Source organism: Lampris incognitus, chromosome 4 (genome assembly GCF_029633865.1).
Source record: "Lampris incognitus isolate fLamInc1 chromosome 4, fLamInc1.hap2, whole genome shotgun sequence".
NCBI classification, from domain to species: Eukaryota; Metazoa; Chordata; class Actinopteri; order Lampriformes; family Lampridae; genus Lampris; species Lampris incognitus.
Window position 1 is genome coordinate 70,182,898 of NC_079214.1, and position 17,737 is coordinate 70,200,634.

General features: G+C 46.5%; 1 protein-coding gene across 6 annotated transcripts in view; it reads right to left on the bottom strand.

The window, feature by feature from the left end:
- dennd2b (DENN domain containing 2B) overlaps positions 1-17,737 on the bottom strand; it is a 155,171-nt gene that overhangs the window by 84,268 nt on the left and 53,166 nt on the right. For 3 of the 6 annotated variants that reach the window (XM_056279011.1, XM_056279010.1, XM_056279013.1), the window contains exons 2-3: positions 15,028-15,126; positions 2,137-3,441 (exon numbers count right to left, since the gene is read on the bottom strand). In XM_056279011.1, the coding sequence (XP_056134986.1) occupies positions 2,137-3,441; positions 15,028-15,101 (1,379 nt within the window). In that variant the 5' untranslated portion in view covers positions 15,102-15,126. The remainder of the gene's footprint in view (positions 1-2,136; positions 3,442-15,027; positions 15,127-17,737) is intronic. The other 3 variants (XM_056279016.1, XM_056279014.1, XM_056279012.1) reach the window with 2 other exon arrangements.

Sequence of the window (17,737 nt, forward strand, 5' to 3'; positions counted from 1 at the left end):
TCATGAAGCGGTGGGGGGTATATGTTTTAGTAACAGAGTAAAGAAGAAAGGCTCCAGTATTGAGACAGTAGAGAATAGTCCGGAAATCCGGAAAGTCTAGCCCACTCCTCAGAAAGTCTCGCTCGTATTTCTCATTTTTATCATCCTGTATCACAATCAGAAAGAGGTTACAAAGGTGAATAAGAGAGCTTTCTAAGTTTTCTAAGGAGCCTAAAAAGAGTACAGAATCCACCGCTATTAAATATACAGGGAAAAGAAAGGGAAAAAAGAACATTGAACAGGAACTGTAGAGAAACGCCATCCTAAAATACCTAAAGCAACCTGATCACCAACTGGGAGGTCATTTCTGATGACCCGTAGCACGCCACGGGACGTTTCATGAGAGACTGCACATGGACGCAGGAGAGGAGGAGGTGGCGTCGGCTGCATCAGTACGAGGAACTCAGTCATGACTCTCCATTGACAGCTTGTGACTTTTAAGCGTAGCCTCAAATTGCTTGAGCCACAGGAATGTTAAACACAGAGTCCACCAATGTTTAAGGATTTCCTCCTCATCGCACATCAGGACTCGGAGATGTGGTGAGGCTCCGCCCTCATTCATTCAGCTGAACAAGTCTTATTGTGTGGTCTGTTTTGGAGGGGGTAAAATATGGCTATATACGACAATAACCATTCATACATCCATCCATTATCCCAACCGCTTTTCCTGCTCTCAGGGATGCTGGAGCCTATCCCAGCAGTCACTGGGCGGCAGGCGGGGAGACACCCTGGACAGGTCGCCAGGCCATCACACAGGGCCCAAACACACACACACACACACACACACACACACACACACACACACACACACACACACACACACACACACACACACAGTCATACCTATGGACAATTTAGTACGGCAGATTCACCTGACCTACAGGTCTTTGGACTGTGGGAGGAAACCGGAGCCCCCAGAGGAAACCCACGCAGACACGGGGAGAACATGCAAACTCCACACAGAGGATGACCCGGGACGACCCCCAAGCTTGGACTACCCTGGGGCTCGAACCCAGGACCTTCTTGCTGTGAGGCGACTGCGCTGACCACTGCACCACCGTGCTGCCTAACAACAACAACATTCTGGCTAAATGCTACAAAGCTCAGCAAGAACTTGAATCTCACTGGCTTTCTGGGATGTTCAAGACCGCCATGTGAGAGGAGGTCAGAAAACACAACTCCACACAGTCAAAAAACATTAAGTCATGCGTCATCTTCTTTATGATTGCAAGGCTTTTTTCTTGTCCTGTGATGGCTTGGCCGCCTGTCCGGGGTGTCTCCCCGCCTGCTGCCCAATGACTGCTGGGATAGGCTCCAGCATCCCTGCGACCCTGAGAGCAGGATAAGCGGTTTGGATAATGGATGGATGGCTTTTTCTTAGCCCTCAGAAGATAAAATATACATAAGCAAACTATTGATGACAAGATATCGTCAGGGTCTGTAGCCTGTATGTAATGGATCTTACAGCCAAGAAAAGTTAAACAGCAAAACTCTTATGACACCTTGTCATCAGTAAAGAATGTTCTGGCTCAGAGGAACAACAGATAAACAACAATTCCAACGTTGATCTCTGCTTATCAAAATCCTATTCAGAGGACTGTTTTGAAGAACAAAAAATGATTGTTCCATCACTTTCTAGCCTTCAGTTTCAAAACAGTCTTGCACAAAAACAAATGGCTTGTCAACCTGCAACACTTACCCTATGATCCTTCTTCCCGATAGCAATTTCAGGATGTCAAAAAATGTTTTACGAGAAATACAACAAAAACAAATCATCTGCCATCCATGTAGGGCTCATCTGGAGGGCGTAAACAAACCTGTGGCCTCAGTGTTTTTACTGCAAAGGCCAAACTTCAAGTTGCACCAAATAAATACATAAATAACCATACCCAGTCTCCTGAGGAGGGCTCGTGGGGGGGAACGACACCAAATGCCTTGGCTGTCTGAGAATGCAGGTTCAGAAATGACACACAGCAGTTTGCTGTCCATGAAATGGCTCAGGCATGCAATGCTAATGCAGGCATTGTGATGAAATCAAGTTGAAATGACGCCATGTTATCTCAGTAAATGAAAAGGACACTAATGTTCTTGTCTCACCTTTCCTGTGGTCTCTTAGGGGAGTTCCCCTCACTCTTAGGTGTCCGTTTCATGCCTGGGGCAGGTGTAGAGGGCAGGGGTGGCGGGGACTCCGAGGCACTGTTTGGAGGTAGTCCATTATTTGGCGAAACTCCCTTCTGGTTTCGGTTAGCGTCATACTCAAACGTGCGTTTGGGTTTAGGTAAGGGGTTGATCGGCGCTCCCCCAGTGGTCTGTGGGCTAGCTGGCTCTGGACTCTCAGACCTGGCTGAGCTCACACTGAACCGCCGTCTAAGTTTAGAGAGTCTATCGGACACCTGAAGTGTGTCTGGTTCAGTGGCTACTGAGCAAACACTGCTGCGTTTACTGTTGCACGTACTATCCAAGTCTTCAGTCCCGCCTATCACAAAAGCCCTCTGCCTTGTCTTGTCTGGAGCATAGCAGTTATTCAGGTACACGGGAGGAGCTGGATTTGGATTCTCCTTCAGGGCTTGCTCGATCTTTTGTATCCTGTTGAGGACCGCTGAGGTGTCCTTTCGAGCAGACAGGGAGCGCAGGAATGGCCCCGCGGACTCTGTCTTAACTAGTCTTTTCTGGAAGCGGCCGAGGCCCTCCTTGTCTGAAGCAGCCTCTTCTTCCTCCGTCTCTGTGTAAGAGCACTCTGAGAATGCTGTGCTCATCCTGCGGACCCCCTTGAAGTCAAAAGTTTTCTCACTGCAGGGTGAAGACAGCAAGCTGGGGCATCCCTCTCTACCCCCTACACGCTCTCCTCCTGGCCTTTTTTCCAGACACAAGCTCATCCTAGGCAGAGATACCCGCCTGCACTCCCATTCTGAGATCTTCTTACGGATGGCAGTCGAAGAAATACCGGTTACTGGACGGGTAAGAGAGAGGGTGCCGTTGTGGCCTTGGTTTGAGGCAGGTCCCAGTGAGAGTGTGCTCCAACTCAGGGGCCTACCATTAAGTCCATCTCCCCCAGGGAGATCGCCTCCTTGTTGCTGGGTCTTCCCCCTCTGTTCCTGGGTTCCCTGGACTTCCTGGCACACCTGAGCTGAGGCTAAGGGCTTGTAGATGGAGAGCTTGTTGTCCAGGCAGCTGATGCTCTTGGATTTGACAAGCCGACCGTGGGAGTCAAAGTCAGCGGATAGAGAGGTGCTGCCGCACAGGCTGGCTGTCTTGCTGCTCCAACCTGCCCTCCCCAACAGCCTCCCGTCAGTCCTGACGTACCTGCTCTGCTTCCCAGAGCTCTCACTGTCACTCAGTAGAGGCTTCTGGCACCGCCCCTGGCTGGCAGACAGAACAGGAGGCGGGGATGTAAACTGGTACCTGGAACAAGGGTGACATTTTTTTTTTGTATATTGGAGGGCAGCTGTTGGATCACTCAAATTTGGTAACAATAAATCAGTGGTGGACACATCAGGTCCAGAAAATAAAAGTCCTAACCATGTATTTGCTCCACCCATAGACTAAACCAGCTGATTGTAACCAGCAGCACTCTACAGCTAGGTAGTTAGTGAAATCAGTTGGTTTAGTGCATGGGGGGAGCAAACACAGAGTTAGGACTTTTACTTTCTGGTTCTGCTGTGTCCACCACAGCAATCAATCAATAAATGTACTTCCTTAAGAGGTAAATCACAAATAAACACTTAAAACTTAAAATAAACAACCCGTAAGCATTGCGTTGAATTCTACTCGAACCCACTGCAAGTACAGGGTGAAATAAAAGAAGCAATAAAACCATAAATAACCATTTCAAATTTACATCCAAGATGAAACGCAGAACTAAAAATTTGACCGTTTATGTAAAATAACCAAAACAAAGCATTCTCTTTTGGCAGTGACCGATCAATATTAAAGCCAAAACAAATGTAGTGCAACAGGAAAAATACCCGCGCTGATTTTTCCAGACAATGAAAAGGATTTGGGAGGAATCAACAGGGACCTCCAACACAAAGCTCTGGCAGCCCTCAACACCGACCATAAGGTATAGCGCTGCTGCTCTGACGTTCCTCTCTTTCTGCTGCTCTGACGTTCCTCTCTGTCTGCTCTCTCAGCCTACCTCACACACTGACTGGCTGCTGGTGCCATGTCCACCACTGACTACACCTTTGTTCAACACAAACTCACACATATTAATTACATTAGTAATAAAGTACAGCTTATCTTGTCTTGTCTTGTCTTATCTTTCTCGCCCAACTCACCCTTTATGCTGCAGCACCTCTTCACAGATTTCCACGGAGAGACAGACTTTTCCTCATCAGTCCTTGGCACTGGGAACACTCATCGTCTTTCTGAGACTTTGTCATGGCTTGGCAGCTATGTGACTCTTGCGAAAGCGAAGCGTTAGGAGATCTGATGTCACAGCCATGGTTAGAATAACAAGCGTTGGACTGAATGGGAGGAGGAAGAGCCGAACGCTGTGGACTATGATCCACGGATGCAGGTTGGGACAGATCTCTCTTCACACCTCCTGCCCTGCCCTGCTTTCTTTCCTCATGCTGCAGGCTGCACAGATTATTGCAACACCTGAGAACCTGTTGGCACTATGCACACGCTCCAGTCGACAGGATGAAGTGAAAACTGGTGTGAGTTAGGTATAGCTTCCAAGTATAATCCATTATAAAAACTTACTAACTGTGGGGAACTAAAGTTGTACCTAATACGTACACTATAATGTGACTTTTTGGTGCAAAATTCACCCACTTTTTAGTTTGGTGTGTTTGTGAGTGTAGTTCAAGTGAAGTAAAAGTACACGTGTTAGGACTGAAATATATACTTTTAGTTGACTTACATATACTAAAAGCATGCTCGAAAAATTATTCAAGTAAAGTTTATGTATGCAATTCTTCAGTTAAACCTTTTGCAATTACAACAATAGTACTTTCAAAAAGTACATTTGTTTATTTTAGTTTAAAATAATTATACTAAAAGTACACTGAAGTTAACTTCTTTCGAAAAATCTCACTTTTGTTAGATAAATGCACAGATGTCCAAGTAAACCATGTCTGAAGAGTCTTATTAACTTCTATAGTACAACAGATATTTTGAGTCCATTAAATAATTACTGATGAATTAGATTATGGTTCAAGTTTAATTCAACTTTACAAAGGCTGAAATACTGTTTACCCTCACAGCATGGCTTGAATAGATTAATTTGCTGAGATAATGATTGAGTTACTTTACATCAGGAAAGGTTTGTGGCAGTGAGGGAGAATATAGGCCTCATTTTTGTGTTGATATCAAGAATAAAACCTCTACAAAAATCTTCCATGCAAAAACGTGAAAGTGTACATCTCTTTCCACATTAATTAAGTTTTTCTATTGCTCCAGAATCTTGCTGTTTCACCACCGATCATACTGTCATGGAAAAACACCACGTTTTCACATCAGCCTTATCTACAGATGAATCCAGGCGACTGACACGGATGGATTAGAGTTTGTTTAAGGAGTTTACATACCAAAAGAAAGCAAAAGACGGGACAAAAATCTGAGCCTTTTAAGTTATCTGTGTTTACACTTATTAGACCATACTCAGATCTGCTAACGTTACTAAAGATCAAAATATATTGACAGTAATCACTTATGTTCAGCATCTATGTTCAGTCAGGCATGTGCAGAAAACCTAGGTCACTTCTGACCTAGGGCTGATGAAAAGTCACCTCTGACCTAGGGCTGATGAAAAGTCATCTCTGACCTTGACCTAGGGCTGATGACAAGTCACCTCTGACCTAGGGCTGATGAAAAGTCACCTCTGACCTAGGGCTGATGAAAAGTCACTCCTGACCTAGGACTGATGAAAAGTCACCTCTGACCTAGGACTGATGAAAAGTCACCTCTGACCTAGGGCTGATGACAAGTCACCTCTGACGTAGGGCTGATGACAAGTCACTTCTGACCTAGGGCTGATGACAAGTCACTTCTGACCTAGGGCTGATGAAAAGTCACTTCTGATCTAGGGCTGATGATAAGTCACTTCTGACCTAGGGCTGATGACAAGTCACCTCTGATCTAGGGCTGATGACAAGTCACTTTTGACCTAGGGCTGATGAAAAGTCACCTCTGACCTAGGGCTGATGAAAAGTCACCTCTGACCTAGGGCTGATGACAAGTCACTTCTGATTTAGGGCTGATGATAAGTCACTTCTGACCTAGGGCTGATGACAAGTCACCTCTGACCTAGGGCTGATGAAAAGTCACCTCTGACCTAGGACTGATGAAAAGTCACCTCTGACCTAGGGCTGATGACAAGTCACCTCTGACGTAGGGCTGATGACAAGTCACTTCTGACCTAGGGCTGATGACAAGTCACTTCTGACCTAGGGCTGATGAAAAGTCACTTCTGATCTAGGGCTGATGATAAGTCACTTCTGACCTAGGGCTGATGACAAGTCACCTCTGACATAGGGCTGATGACAAGTCACTTTTGACCTAGGGCTGATGAAAAGTCACTCCTGACCTAGGGCTGATGAAAAGTCACTTCTGACCTAGGGCTGATGACAAGTCACTTCTGATTTAGGGCTGATGATAAGTCACTTCTGACCTAGGGCCGATGACAAGTCACCTCTGACCTAGGGCTGATGAAAAGTCACCTCTGACCTAGGGCTGATGAAAAGTCACTCCTGACCTAGGACTGATGAAAAGTCACCTCTGACCTAGGGCTGATGAAAAGTCACCTCTGACCTAGGACTGATGAAAAGTCACCTCTGACCTAGGGCTGATGAAAAGTCATCTCTGACCTTGACCTAGGGCTGATGACAAGTCACCTCTGACCTAGGGCTGATAAAAAGTCACCTCTGACCTAGGGCTGATGAAAAGTCACTCCTGACCTAGGACTGATGAAAAGTCACCTCTGACCTAGGACTGATGACAAGTCACTTCTGATGTAGGGCTGATGATAAGTCACTTCTGACCTAGGGCTGATGAAAATCTGAAGTGATCGACAAATCCACACATCAAACTCATCGAACAAATCTTCGTATGCATCAGATTATTTGTTACATGTTCAAAAAGGAGTGGGAGGAAGTATACACTTATTTTTTACTAACCCTTCTCACCTACTCATAAGTTAATAAAATAAAACATAAGGAGTAATGTGGGAACATCTGGGGCTTAGGCAATTATTGGCATAAGTGCATCCCCACGCATTGCAGCCATCAACATCCTCAACCACACCCAAACCTACACAGCAGACCCTACAGTTCCAAAAACCGATAACGGAGAAACGAAAGAGGGACACAACAGATGCCATGGTAGAGTTCATCGCTCTGGATATGAGACCCATTAACGTAGTTTAAGGTGAAGGCTTCAGAAAATAAATGAAGAAGATGGAGCCCGACTACAATGAACCCAAACGCTCCAGGATTTCACACGCCCTGTCTCTGAAGTACAGCAATGTGCCAGACCAAATGTTAACTCTCGTTGAAAACTGCCTTAAGTTTCACAACGGACATCTGGACCTCGGTGAGCGTGTAGGCGTACATGGCTGTCACCTGTCACTTTATGACTCAGGGGTGGGAACTCTGGGCCTCTGTATTGGAAACCAGAGTAATAGAGGTGAGCCGTACGGGAGCCAACACTGCACAACAGCTTGGAGAAGCGGCGGACGCGTTTCGCCATTCCACGTTACAAGCGAGTAGCTTTTTATTTATTGTTTTTATTTGAATGTTTGGGAAGAAATTGTTTATTAAAATGTGTGCTATGCCGCTGTTATCATAACTGGCTAACTGCGCTACCTACCTTGTTCTGTTTATTACAGTTCATTTTATTCTATGTAAGGCATTCATTTATTTTCATTTGACTTGTTCGTTTATCGAAACGTGTGCTGCTGTTATTATGCTTATGCTACCTTGTTGTATTTACTACGGTTCGTTCATTGTCAGAAAGATGTCGGAGTGTTACAGTGTTAAGCCTACTGTAACGCCTGTCTCATTAAAAGTATTGTTGTTATAACTGAAATAAGCGTGTTTTGTCTCTCTGTTTGACTCTTGTTGGGTTCGGGCTGTAAAGCGTTATAGACTCACAGCTGCCGGGATGTGGCCCCGCCCACCGTGTATAGTATACACAGTATACTACACAGTGCTGTAGTGAATTCGGGGGACAACGCAACCACAGGAAGTGCCGCGGCCGGGAAGCGAACCCGTATCGCCCGCACCGCAGGAGACATCGCTACCCGCTCGACTAAAGGGTCAGACCCGCCAGCCAGCCAGCCAGCGGAAGAGTCGCGTAATTGGACGGGTACAATTGGGAGAAAAAGGGGGGGGGGGTGTCGGAGCTTGTATGTGTTTCTGCGCTTTTGTTTCACACATTGTCAGGCGTTGTCTCGGATTCGGGGCCTATTAAAACGAGCATTTATGTAGGTCTATAATTCATCCATGATCAGAAAAACTTGTCACAAGCTGTGTTGTCAGAAAAAGTGCACAGGTAAGACCTCGTTCAACCAAATCCCTCGGGATTACAAACAGGCATAAAACACACCAAACCTTTAGGAAAATGGTTTCTATTAACTAACAACAATACAAATAATCGTTTGTATTGTGTTGTGCATGAACGCATTGAACGTGCTCGTGTTTTTGGCGAACGGTCACGCCCACAAGCGTGAACGACGCTCACGCGCTGTGTTTTACGACACCCGGCATACCGGCATGGCTCGTGCAACCGGCACGCGCAGCGCCACCGGTACTGCGGAAGCCAGGTCATGTGACTATCTGAAGCCGTCAAATGGTCACATGACCTGAAGCAACTCAGTACAGATTCCAGTGGGAAAAATCTCACATTTCTACGCAAATTGTGCCCGCCGGGTGTGAAAAGACGTCCGAACGTCAACATCGCTACCGAATTTGAAACGACACAGCGAGTTGACGCATCCTAGGGGGCCCCAGGCCCACCCAGGCCCACCCACAGCTCGCAGCAGTTCCCATCACTATTTGATTTGAGATGTTGATGGAGGAAACAATATCCTTTCATAGGAATGTTTGTCAAATTTGCAATGAACAAAGTATATATCTCACAAACAATGATCCATCTATTTATTTATCTATCACAGACCAATATTACATCAAATACGGCTGGTTAGATATATGCTTATTCACTTTCGTGTTAATCCAAATTTCAGCCTCTTTTGCGTCATACTTGACAGTCTGACTCAAGATCACCCATGCTCATCGCTGATGTTTTTTTACACAGTAACTGACCCAACATGAACGCTACTACTGCCTCCTACAATACATTCATTCATTCATTCATTCATTCATTCATTCATTCATTCATTCATTCATTCATTCATTCATTCATTCATGCATTTATTCATTCATTCGTTCATGCATTCATGCATGCATTCATTCATTCATCATCATCAGCCGCTTCTCCGGGGTGGGGTTGTGGTGGCAGCAAGCTAAGTAGGGCCCTCCAGACGTCCCTCTCCCCAGCAACGCCCTCCAGCTCCTCCTGGGGATCCCAAGGCGTTCCCAGGCCAGATTGGACATGTAGTCCCTCCAGCGAGTTCTGGGTCTACCCCGGGGTCTCCTCCCAGTTGGACATGCCCGGTAAACCTCCAAAGGAAGGCGCCCAGGAGGCATCCTGATCAGATGCTGAACCACCTCAACTGGCTCCTTTTGATGCGAAGGAGCAGCGGCTCTGCTCCAAGCTCCCTCCGGGTGTCCGAACGCCTCACCCTATCTCTAATGCTGAGCCCAGACATCCTACAGAGGAAACTCATTTCAGCCGCTTGAATCCGCGATCTCACCTTTTTGGTCACTACCCAAAGCTCATGACCATAGGTGAGGGTTGGAATGAAGATTGACTGGTAAAATTAGACCTTTGCCTTCCGGCTCAGCGCTCTCTTCACCACAACGGTCCGGTACAACTACTGATGCTGCACCAGTCAATCTTCCGCTCCATCCTACCCTCACTCATGAACAAGACCCCGAGATACTTGAACTCCTTCACTTGAGGCAATAACTCATCTCCATCCAGGAGGGAACAATCCACCATTTTCCGGTAGAGAACCATGGCCTCAGACTTGGAGGTGCTGACTCTCATCCCGGCCATTTCACACTCAGCTGCAAACCACCCCACTGTGCGCTGGAGGTCGCGTTCTGATGAAGCCAACAAAACCACATCATCTGAGAAGCGCAGAGATGCAATTCTGAGGTTCCCAAAACGGACACACTCCTCACCTTGGCTGCGCCTTGAAATCCTGTCCATGAATATCACAAACAGCATCGGAGACAAGGGACAACCTTGCTGGAGTCCGACACCCACCAAGAACGGGTTTGACTTTGTGCCGAGAATACGGACGCAGCTCTCACTTTGGTTATACAAGGACCGGATGGCTTGTAGCAAACTGCCCCGGTACTCCAAACTCCCGCAGGACCCCCCACAGAGTGCCCCGGAGCACACGGTCGTAAGCCTTCTCCAAGTCCACAAAAATACATGTAGACTCAAACTCCCATGCCTCCCTCAGCATGTCCACAAGGGTAAAGAGTTGGTCCATTGTTCCACGGCCAAGACAGAATCCGCATTGTTCCTCCTGGATCCGAGGTTCGACAATGAGTCGGAGCCTCCTTTCCAGCACCCTAGAGTAGACTTTCCCAGGGAGGCTGAGCAGTGTGATGCCCTAATAACTGGAGTGTTTTCCAGTGTTTTTCCTGATCATTTTTTTTTAAATATGGGTACACTGAAAAAAAAAGTCAGTCGGATTTACATGAAAAAGTTACATACATCGGTTGCACATATTAATGTTATGTTTTCTAAAAATAATCTTTTTATGTTTATGAATGAATTTATTTATGTTTACTTATGAATCATGTCATATATATGAAATGCATTTTTGTAAATTGTACAACCCCACCTCTCCCCTTTTTTCAGTGTACCACCACCCCAGTCTGCCACTCCACAGGTACTGTCCCTGACCTCCACGCGACACTGAAGAGGTGTGTCAGCCAAGACAGGCCAACATCCACAGCCTTCAGCATCTCAGAGCTTCTTAACTACCTCTGCCAGGGATATGGATGGGGCTTCCCCCGAGTCTTCAGCCTCTACCTCCTCCACTGAGGACGTGTTAGCCAGGTTCAAGACATCCTCAGTATTCTTTCCACTGCCCAACAACATCCCCAGTCTAGGTCAGCATTTCCCCTCCCCGGCTGAACACAGCCTGAGTCAAGCCCTGCTTCCCTTTCCTGAGGTCGCTGGATGGTTTGCCAGAATTTACTTGAGACCAACTGAAAGTCCTCCTCCATAGCCTCACTGAACTCCTCTCACACCCGAGTTTTTGCTTTTGCAACCACCGAAGCTGCAGCCCTACTGGCCTCACAGTACCTGTCTGCTTCTTCAGGAGACCCCTGGGCCAACCAAGCCCGAAAGGCATCCTTCTTCAGCCTGACAGCTTCCCTCATCGTCCACCAGTGGGTTCTTAGGTTGCCACCTCGATAGGCACCGATGACCTTATGACCACAGCCCCTACCTGCCACATCTGCAATAGAGGCTTTGAACATGGCCCACTGAGATGCCATGTCCCCAGCCTCCCTCGGGATACACAAGAACTTCTTCCGGATGTGGGAGTTGAAGACCTCACAGACATGGGCCTCCACCAGACATTCCCAGTTCACTCTCAATACATGTTTGGGTTTGCCACATCTGTCTGGCAGCCTTCCCCGCCATCTGATCCAACTCACCACCAGGTGTTGATCAGTTGACAGCTCTGCTCCTCTCTTCACCTGAGTGTGCAATACATAAGGCCCCAGATCTGATGATACGACCACAAAGTCTATCATCGATCTTCGGCCTAAGGTGTTCTGGTACCAAGTACACTTATGAACTACCTTGTGTTCAAACATGGTGTTTGTTATTGCCAATCCATGACTCGCACAGAAGTCCAATAACAGGGCACCACTCAGGTTCAGATCGGGGAGTCTGTTCCTCTCAATCACGCCCCTCCAGGTTTCTCCATCATTGCCCGCGTGAGTGTTGAAGTCCCCCAGCAGAACTAAAGAGTCCCCAGGTGCAACCCTATCCAGGACACCACCCAGAGACTCCAAGAAGGCTGGATACTCGAAACTGCTATTCGGTGCATAAGCACACAAAATAATCACAGCCTTCCCCCCAGCGACTCGCAGTCATATAGCGGTGACCCTCTCATTCCCCCAGGAGAACTCTAACATGGCGGTGCTCAACTGAGGACTTGTGAGTATCCCCACACCCGCCCGGCACCTGTCACCTTGGACAACTCTGGAAAAGTAGAGTCCAGCCCCTCTCCAGGAATTTGGTACCACAGCTCATGGTATATGTGGAGGTAAGCCCAACTATACATATCTAGTTGGTACCACTCCACCTCCTGCACCAGTTTAGCGTCCTTCCCCACTAGACATGTGACATTCCACGTCCCAAGGACCAAACTGTGATGCCAGAAGTCGGCACAGCTCAGTTCGCACCTCTGCCTGCTGCCTGGCCTGCATTGCACCCTACCCCAATGCTCATCCCTGTGGGTGGTAGGTCCATGGGGTGGACAGTTACGATACTTAATATTCCTATTACAATACATAAATTTAAATCCAATCTGCAACGGGAAACATTTAAAGATATTTTTTCTGGACCATAATTACATCCTAAAGAATATGACTGCACTATGAAAACTTTTATGTTTACATTGGTAAAAAAGAAAGAGAAAAAAACACGTGTAAAATTCTTCTCAAGTTAGAGCTCCTGGGCCGGGGGTCTGTAGAGGTTCTGGTGGTCTGGATCATGCTGGTAAAAATAAGCCCAGCTTGGGCAGTAGACGACCTCAGCTAGGCTGACCACATGTACGCAGATTTGAGAAGCAGTGACAGCTTGGCTTTAGGCTGCCGCTAATAAAAGGCTTTCAGGGCCTGCCAGCCACAAGCCACTTCCCCTTTGCTGACCAGGATAGAAAGAGCAGGTCATTCACAGGAGATCAATACAACTCTTACACTTTGACATCCATCAGTAAACTTTACACATATTCACTGCTTATCATGAGTTAACAAGTCTTTTATGTCCCTCGTTTTTCCCATCAGCCTACACACAGAGCAACATGCAAACGTTGTATTCGGGGGTCAGCTTTCATACAAGGCAGGTTTTCCTGCTACGAGTCTCTTTGCAACTCTATGGGCTGCAGCATTTCTTTTGAAAATTGTAATTACTGTTCAAGTAGTTCAACACAACCCTGCATTCACACCACGACACCATGAGCAACCCAAGAAACCAGATGATAACTATTAATTTGTGATCTATGTAGATGCCGACAGATAAAATCTAGAACTGCTGACCTAAGTGCTTAATTTCCTGGTTTTGTCAAAAAAGAAAAGTTGTCTACACTGCCAATAAGCAGTTAGTTATTGCAATATGTTCCTCCTATCGCTTCAGCACCCTTGGCACAAAAGAAACGAGCTGGCTCCAGCCCTGCATCGGACTGCAGCATGCTGCATGGTGATATGGTGGGACGGCGAACAAAGGAGACTTTCAGCATGTGATGTACAACACAAAAGTTCTTTATCCGTCCATGTTCTTGTCCAGTCTTGTGTCCTTGAATGACGCTGTGAGGTAATGTTTAATGGCTGAAGTAAACATCTCAAACCAAGTAGAACACAGTATTGATAAAGTTCATTTAAGTTAATTTTAAACAGAATATCAAGTGTCCATTGGGTGGTGACTTGTAAAATAAGAACAAATGGGAACAAATAAACTCCCAAGGATGGAAATGGCTAGAAAACTGAACACCTCTAGGTCTTAACTGATGACACAACCACATACATAGTGAATCTCACAGTCATTTTAGCTCATGTTCTTCATATGTTTGTTCTCTCCATGACAGGAAGGACACTCGCCATAAGCTTGACTACTGACTTGGAATTCTGACTTCCTCTAAGTCCGGTAACTACATCAAACAAAGCAGAAAATGCCCATGTTAGTGATCCAATTCAACCAAGCTTTACAGCTCTAAGGAAACCGTGATGGTGACAAGTATAAGAATCACTCATCTAGATAAGACATGTCACTAGCAAGGTGTGTTGGTTTTGCTCCGGCAGCAGGAGGAGGTCTGCTCTCAGCACCTCAACACAACAAGCCTCAGCTCACCGTCCACACTTTACAGTGCAGTTTTTGATTTTGAGATACTTCACTGATCCCCGTAAGGAAATTACGCTCTGCATTTAACCCATCCTAGCTGTGTGGCTAGGAGCAGTGGGCAGCTGCCGTGCAGCACCCGGGGACCAACTCCAGTTGGTCTTGTCATGCCTCGGTCAGGGGCACAGACAGGAGTCTTATCCCTAACATGCCTGTCCTTTTGATGGTGGGGGAAACCGGGGCACCTGGGGAAACCCCACCGCAGACACGGGGAGAACATGCAAGCTCCACACAGATGACGACCTGGGAAGGCCCCCCAAGGTTGGACAACCCTGGGGTTCAAACCCAGGACCTTCTTGTTGTGAGGTGACAGCGCTAACCACTGGGCCACCGTGCCGCCTTGGTTTAAAGGTCACAAGATCAAGAATTGATCAACAACTTTTTTCCCACTTCTCTCCTAGGCTTTCCATTGCTTTTATATGAGAACAATCACAATGAGGCCCTATTTAAGATCCCTATTTACCTCCTACAACAGCATACAAACTCGTATCGCAGGTCCATTGAAAATCAACAGCCAAACTTTCCCACAACTGTGAAATAGATAACTGCCTATTTACTACAACCGATTATTCACAAAGACCAACTGTTTAAGTCCACTGACCTCACAAACCTCAACATCTCCAAATGGTGATATACACGGTGTTTTTTTAACTAAAAAAGAAATCTGAGGCAGAAGAAGTGAACGTTGATGGACAGTGGTATTAAACACTGAGCACAGTTACAACCGTCCCCCCGTCCCCCCCGTCCCCAGATGATGATGATGGCATCTCTGACCTGTCAGGAACGTCACGGGCCGCTTTACTCTCGCCTGCACGGGGTGCAGACTTGGAACTCTTGTTGGCAGTCATGGTCGCCCCCAAACCTCCCACTCACCTGATGGACGGACACACACACACACACACACACACACACACACACACACACACACACACACACACACACACACACATAATGACATGTATATTTACTCATTTAACAGATGCTTTTATCAAAAGCGACATAACCATCAGCAGATACAGCCGTGTGAACAGCTGGCATCACAGAGAGCTACATATTAATACACATTCATCGTATCATAGTAGTACTAGTATATGAAGAAGTAGGAATAGTACATGTACTGCTCAGTAATCTTATCACAGACAGGAGTTCATGTCATGTTGAATGCGACGGTGTAAGTGCATCTTAGGTTAGAAACAGATGGAGAGTAGAAGGATGAAAACCAGATGAACAGTAACACATATCAGTATAACAGCTACTACTATTAATATTATTATTACTATTATTATTATTGTTGTTATTATTATTATTATTACTATTACTATACTGTTGTCGTAAGAGCATACAGTGTCAACGTGCAGGTCAAACGAGGGCACCAAAGCAGCTACGAATAACAGTGTTATTAATCCAGTAAGAGCACAATAGTATGGGCCAATGCCAAGATATAGCAATATATGATTCATATTAGATGCAGAGTGCCAGCAGAGACCGAGGCCGCCATGTTGACCCTGTTAGATTTTCAAAGTTTAATAACTTGGTGAAGAAAAAAAAGATACAGACCTGTCGCTCCCTGAATGCCCCTAAAATTGCAACCACAGGAACTGCCGCGGCCGGGACGCGAACCCGTAAAGCCCGCACCGCGGGAGACATCACTGACCGCTCGACTAAAGGCTCCGACCCGTCAGCCAGCGGCCAACGAGTAACGACCAGCCGCCAACGTGTCTACTTATCCATGCACGTTACACTACGCCGCCCCCCCCCCTTCGGGAAGGGACGTGCTTGAGCATATCAGCTCCTTCACGCCTCACCATCCCACTTCTGACACCAATGTAGCGAATTCGGGGGGGGGGGGGGCACTCGGGAGCACCGCCACAGACGGGACGCGAACCTCGTGTTTCCCACGCCACAAGCGACAACGTTAACCAGTCGACTGAGCGGTTAGCGATGTCTCCCGCCGTGCGGGCGATACGGGTTCGCGTCCCGGCCGCGGCACTTCCTGTGGTTGCCCCCCGGATTCGCTACAATATGTAACGCATTAATATCTCCACTGGGTATTTATCTTGACACAATATAGAGTTTAAAAACTGGCGGTCATTTTGACTGCCCGTTGTCGTTTTAGGTAGGAGTGGCATCCCGGTCGTTCTAGTGTTGAAGGGTTAAAGGATAATTCTAATTTTTTTTCTTTTGTACAACCTACGTCTTGTTTTTGTAATAAAAAAAATGTCAATATGCACCCATTATGACATCATTTTACTCACCAACTTCTTTATGGAGATTCTGGACACGGCAACACTGGACTCCGCTTTACAACAGCGTCTTACCAGGCATCTGAACACGAGTGTCAGACATGTTTCAACAGTCACATTTAACCAAGTTATCTAAACCATCTATTTGGAAGTGTAAACGACAGTTCAACTAAAAAGTTACGATCCGAAACGTCCAGTACTATCAACGGTCCATCACACTGTGAGCTGCTTCCTGATTCAGCTTGCAGGAATGAGCAGACCCTACCTGCAGCAGCAAGCAGTACTCATCGACAAACCATCCAGCCAGCGCAACAGAGAAGTCGTGGATACTGGGAAATCACGTACAGTCTCACTGGAGCACTGGGGTTTTTGTTGTTGCTTAAATACTCGTGTTTATTGCCCCATAAGACGCCATCATAAAGCTGAGTCCAGTGGTGGTTACTAAGATCTCCACAATAAGCTGGAGAGTAAAATCATATATCATAACTGATATGCACGATGGCAAAACTACAAGTAAGGCGCTAGCTGTAAAACCCAGAGTTTTCCTGTACAGTGGGCCTGGACGATGGAAGTTTATAGGTCTCTGTTGAAGAAAGCAAGTGAGTCAGGAGCTCCGATGGAGATGAGGAATTTGTTTGACCATTTTGGGTCCAGATAAGAAAACGTTTGACCAAGAGCTTTCCATTTTGCTGGAGGGCACAGATAGCTGCCAGAGGTAGAACAAAACCTCCTGAAAGGCCAGTATCGGCAACGCTAGTCAGCAATTGGCATTTCAAAGTGAGGTACAGACATTCCAAAATCTTGAAATGGCAATGCAACCTAAGCGTCTCTGAGTTGTTCAGGCTCATGAGGGAGTATTTACCACTGGTAATGTACTTACTTGTGGGTATGTTAAGTACTAAAGTAAAATATGGCTTAGTTAGGAAGTCAGGCTATGGAATACAAGGTGAACAAAACACCCTCCTCCAAGTGTGACAACCGCCGCCCTCTAAACAAACGGTTATATCACATATGAAATAACTGTTACCTGGCGTAAGAGAGCATCTGCAAAGCAGTTATAGCACACAAACCAGACCAAGAGGTGAAGCTGTGACAGTAGAGGTGTGCAGCTCCAGGCACGGTGAACCACCTGCCTACACAGGAGATGTGCAGCCCTGGCATCACACAACACAAGACTAAACCTTTTGGTTGACAGAGAAATGAAAAGAATATTCCTGAAACCTCCAGGCCAGCAGTAAATA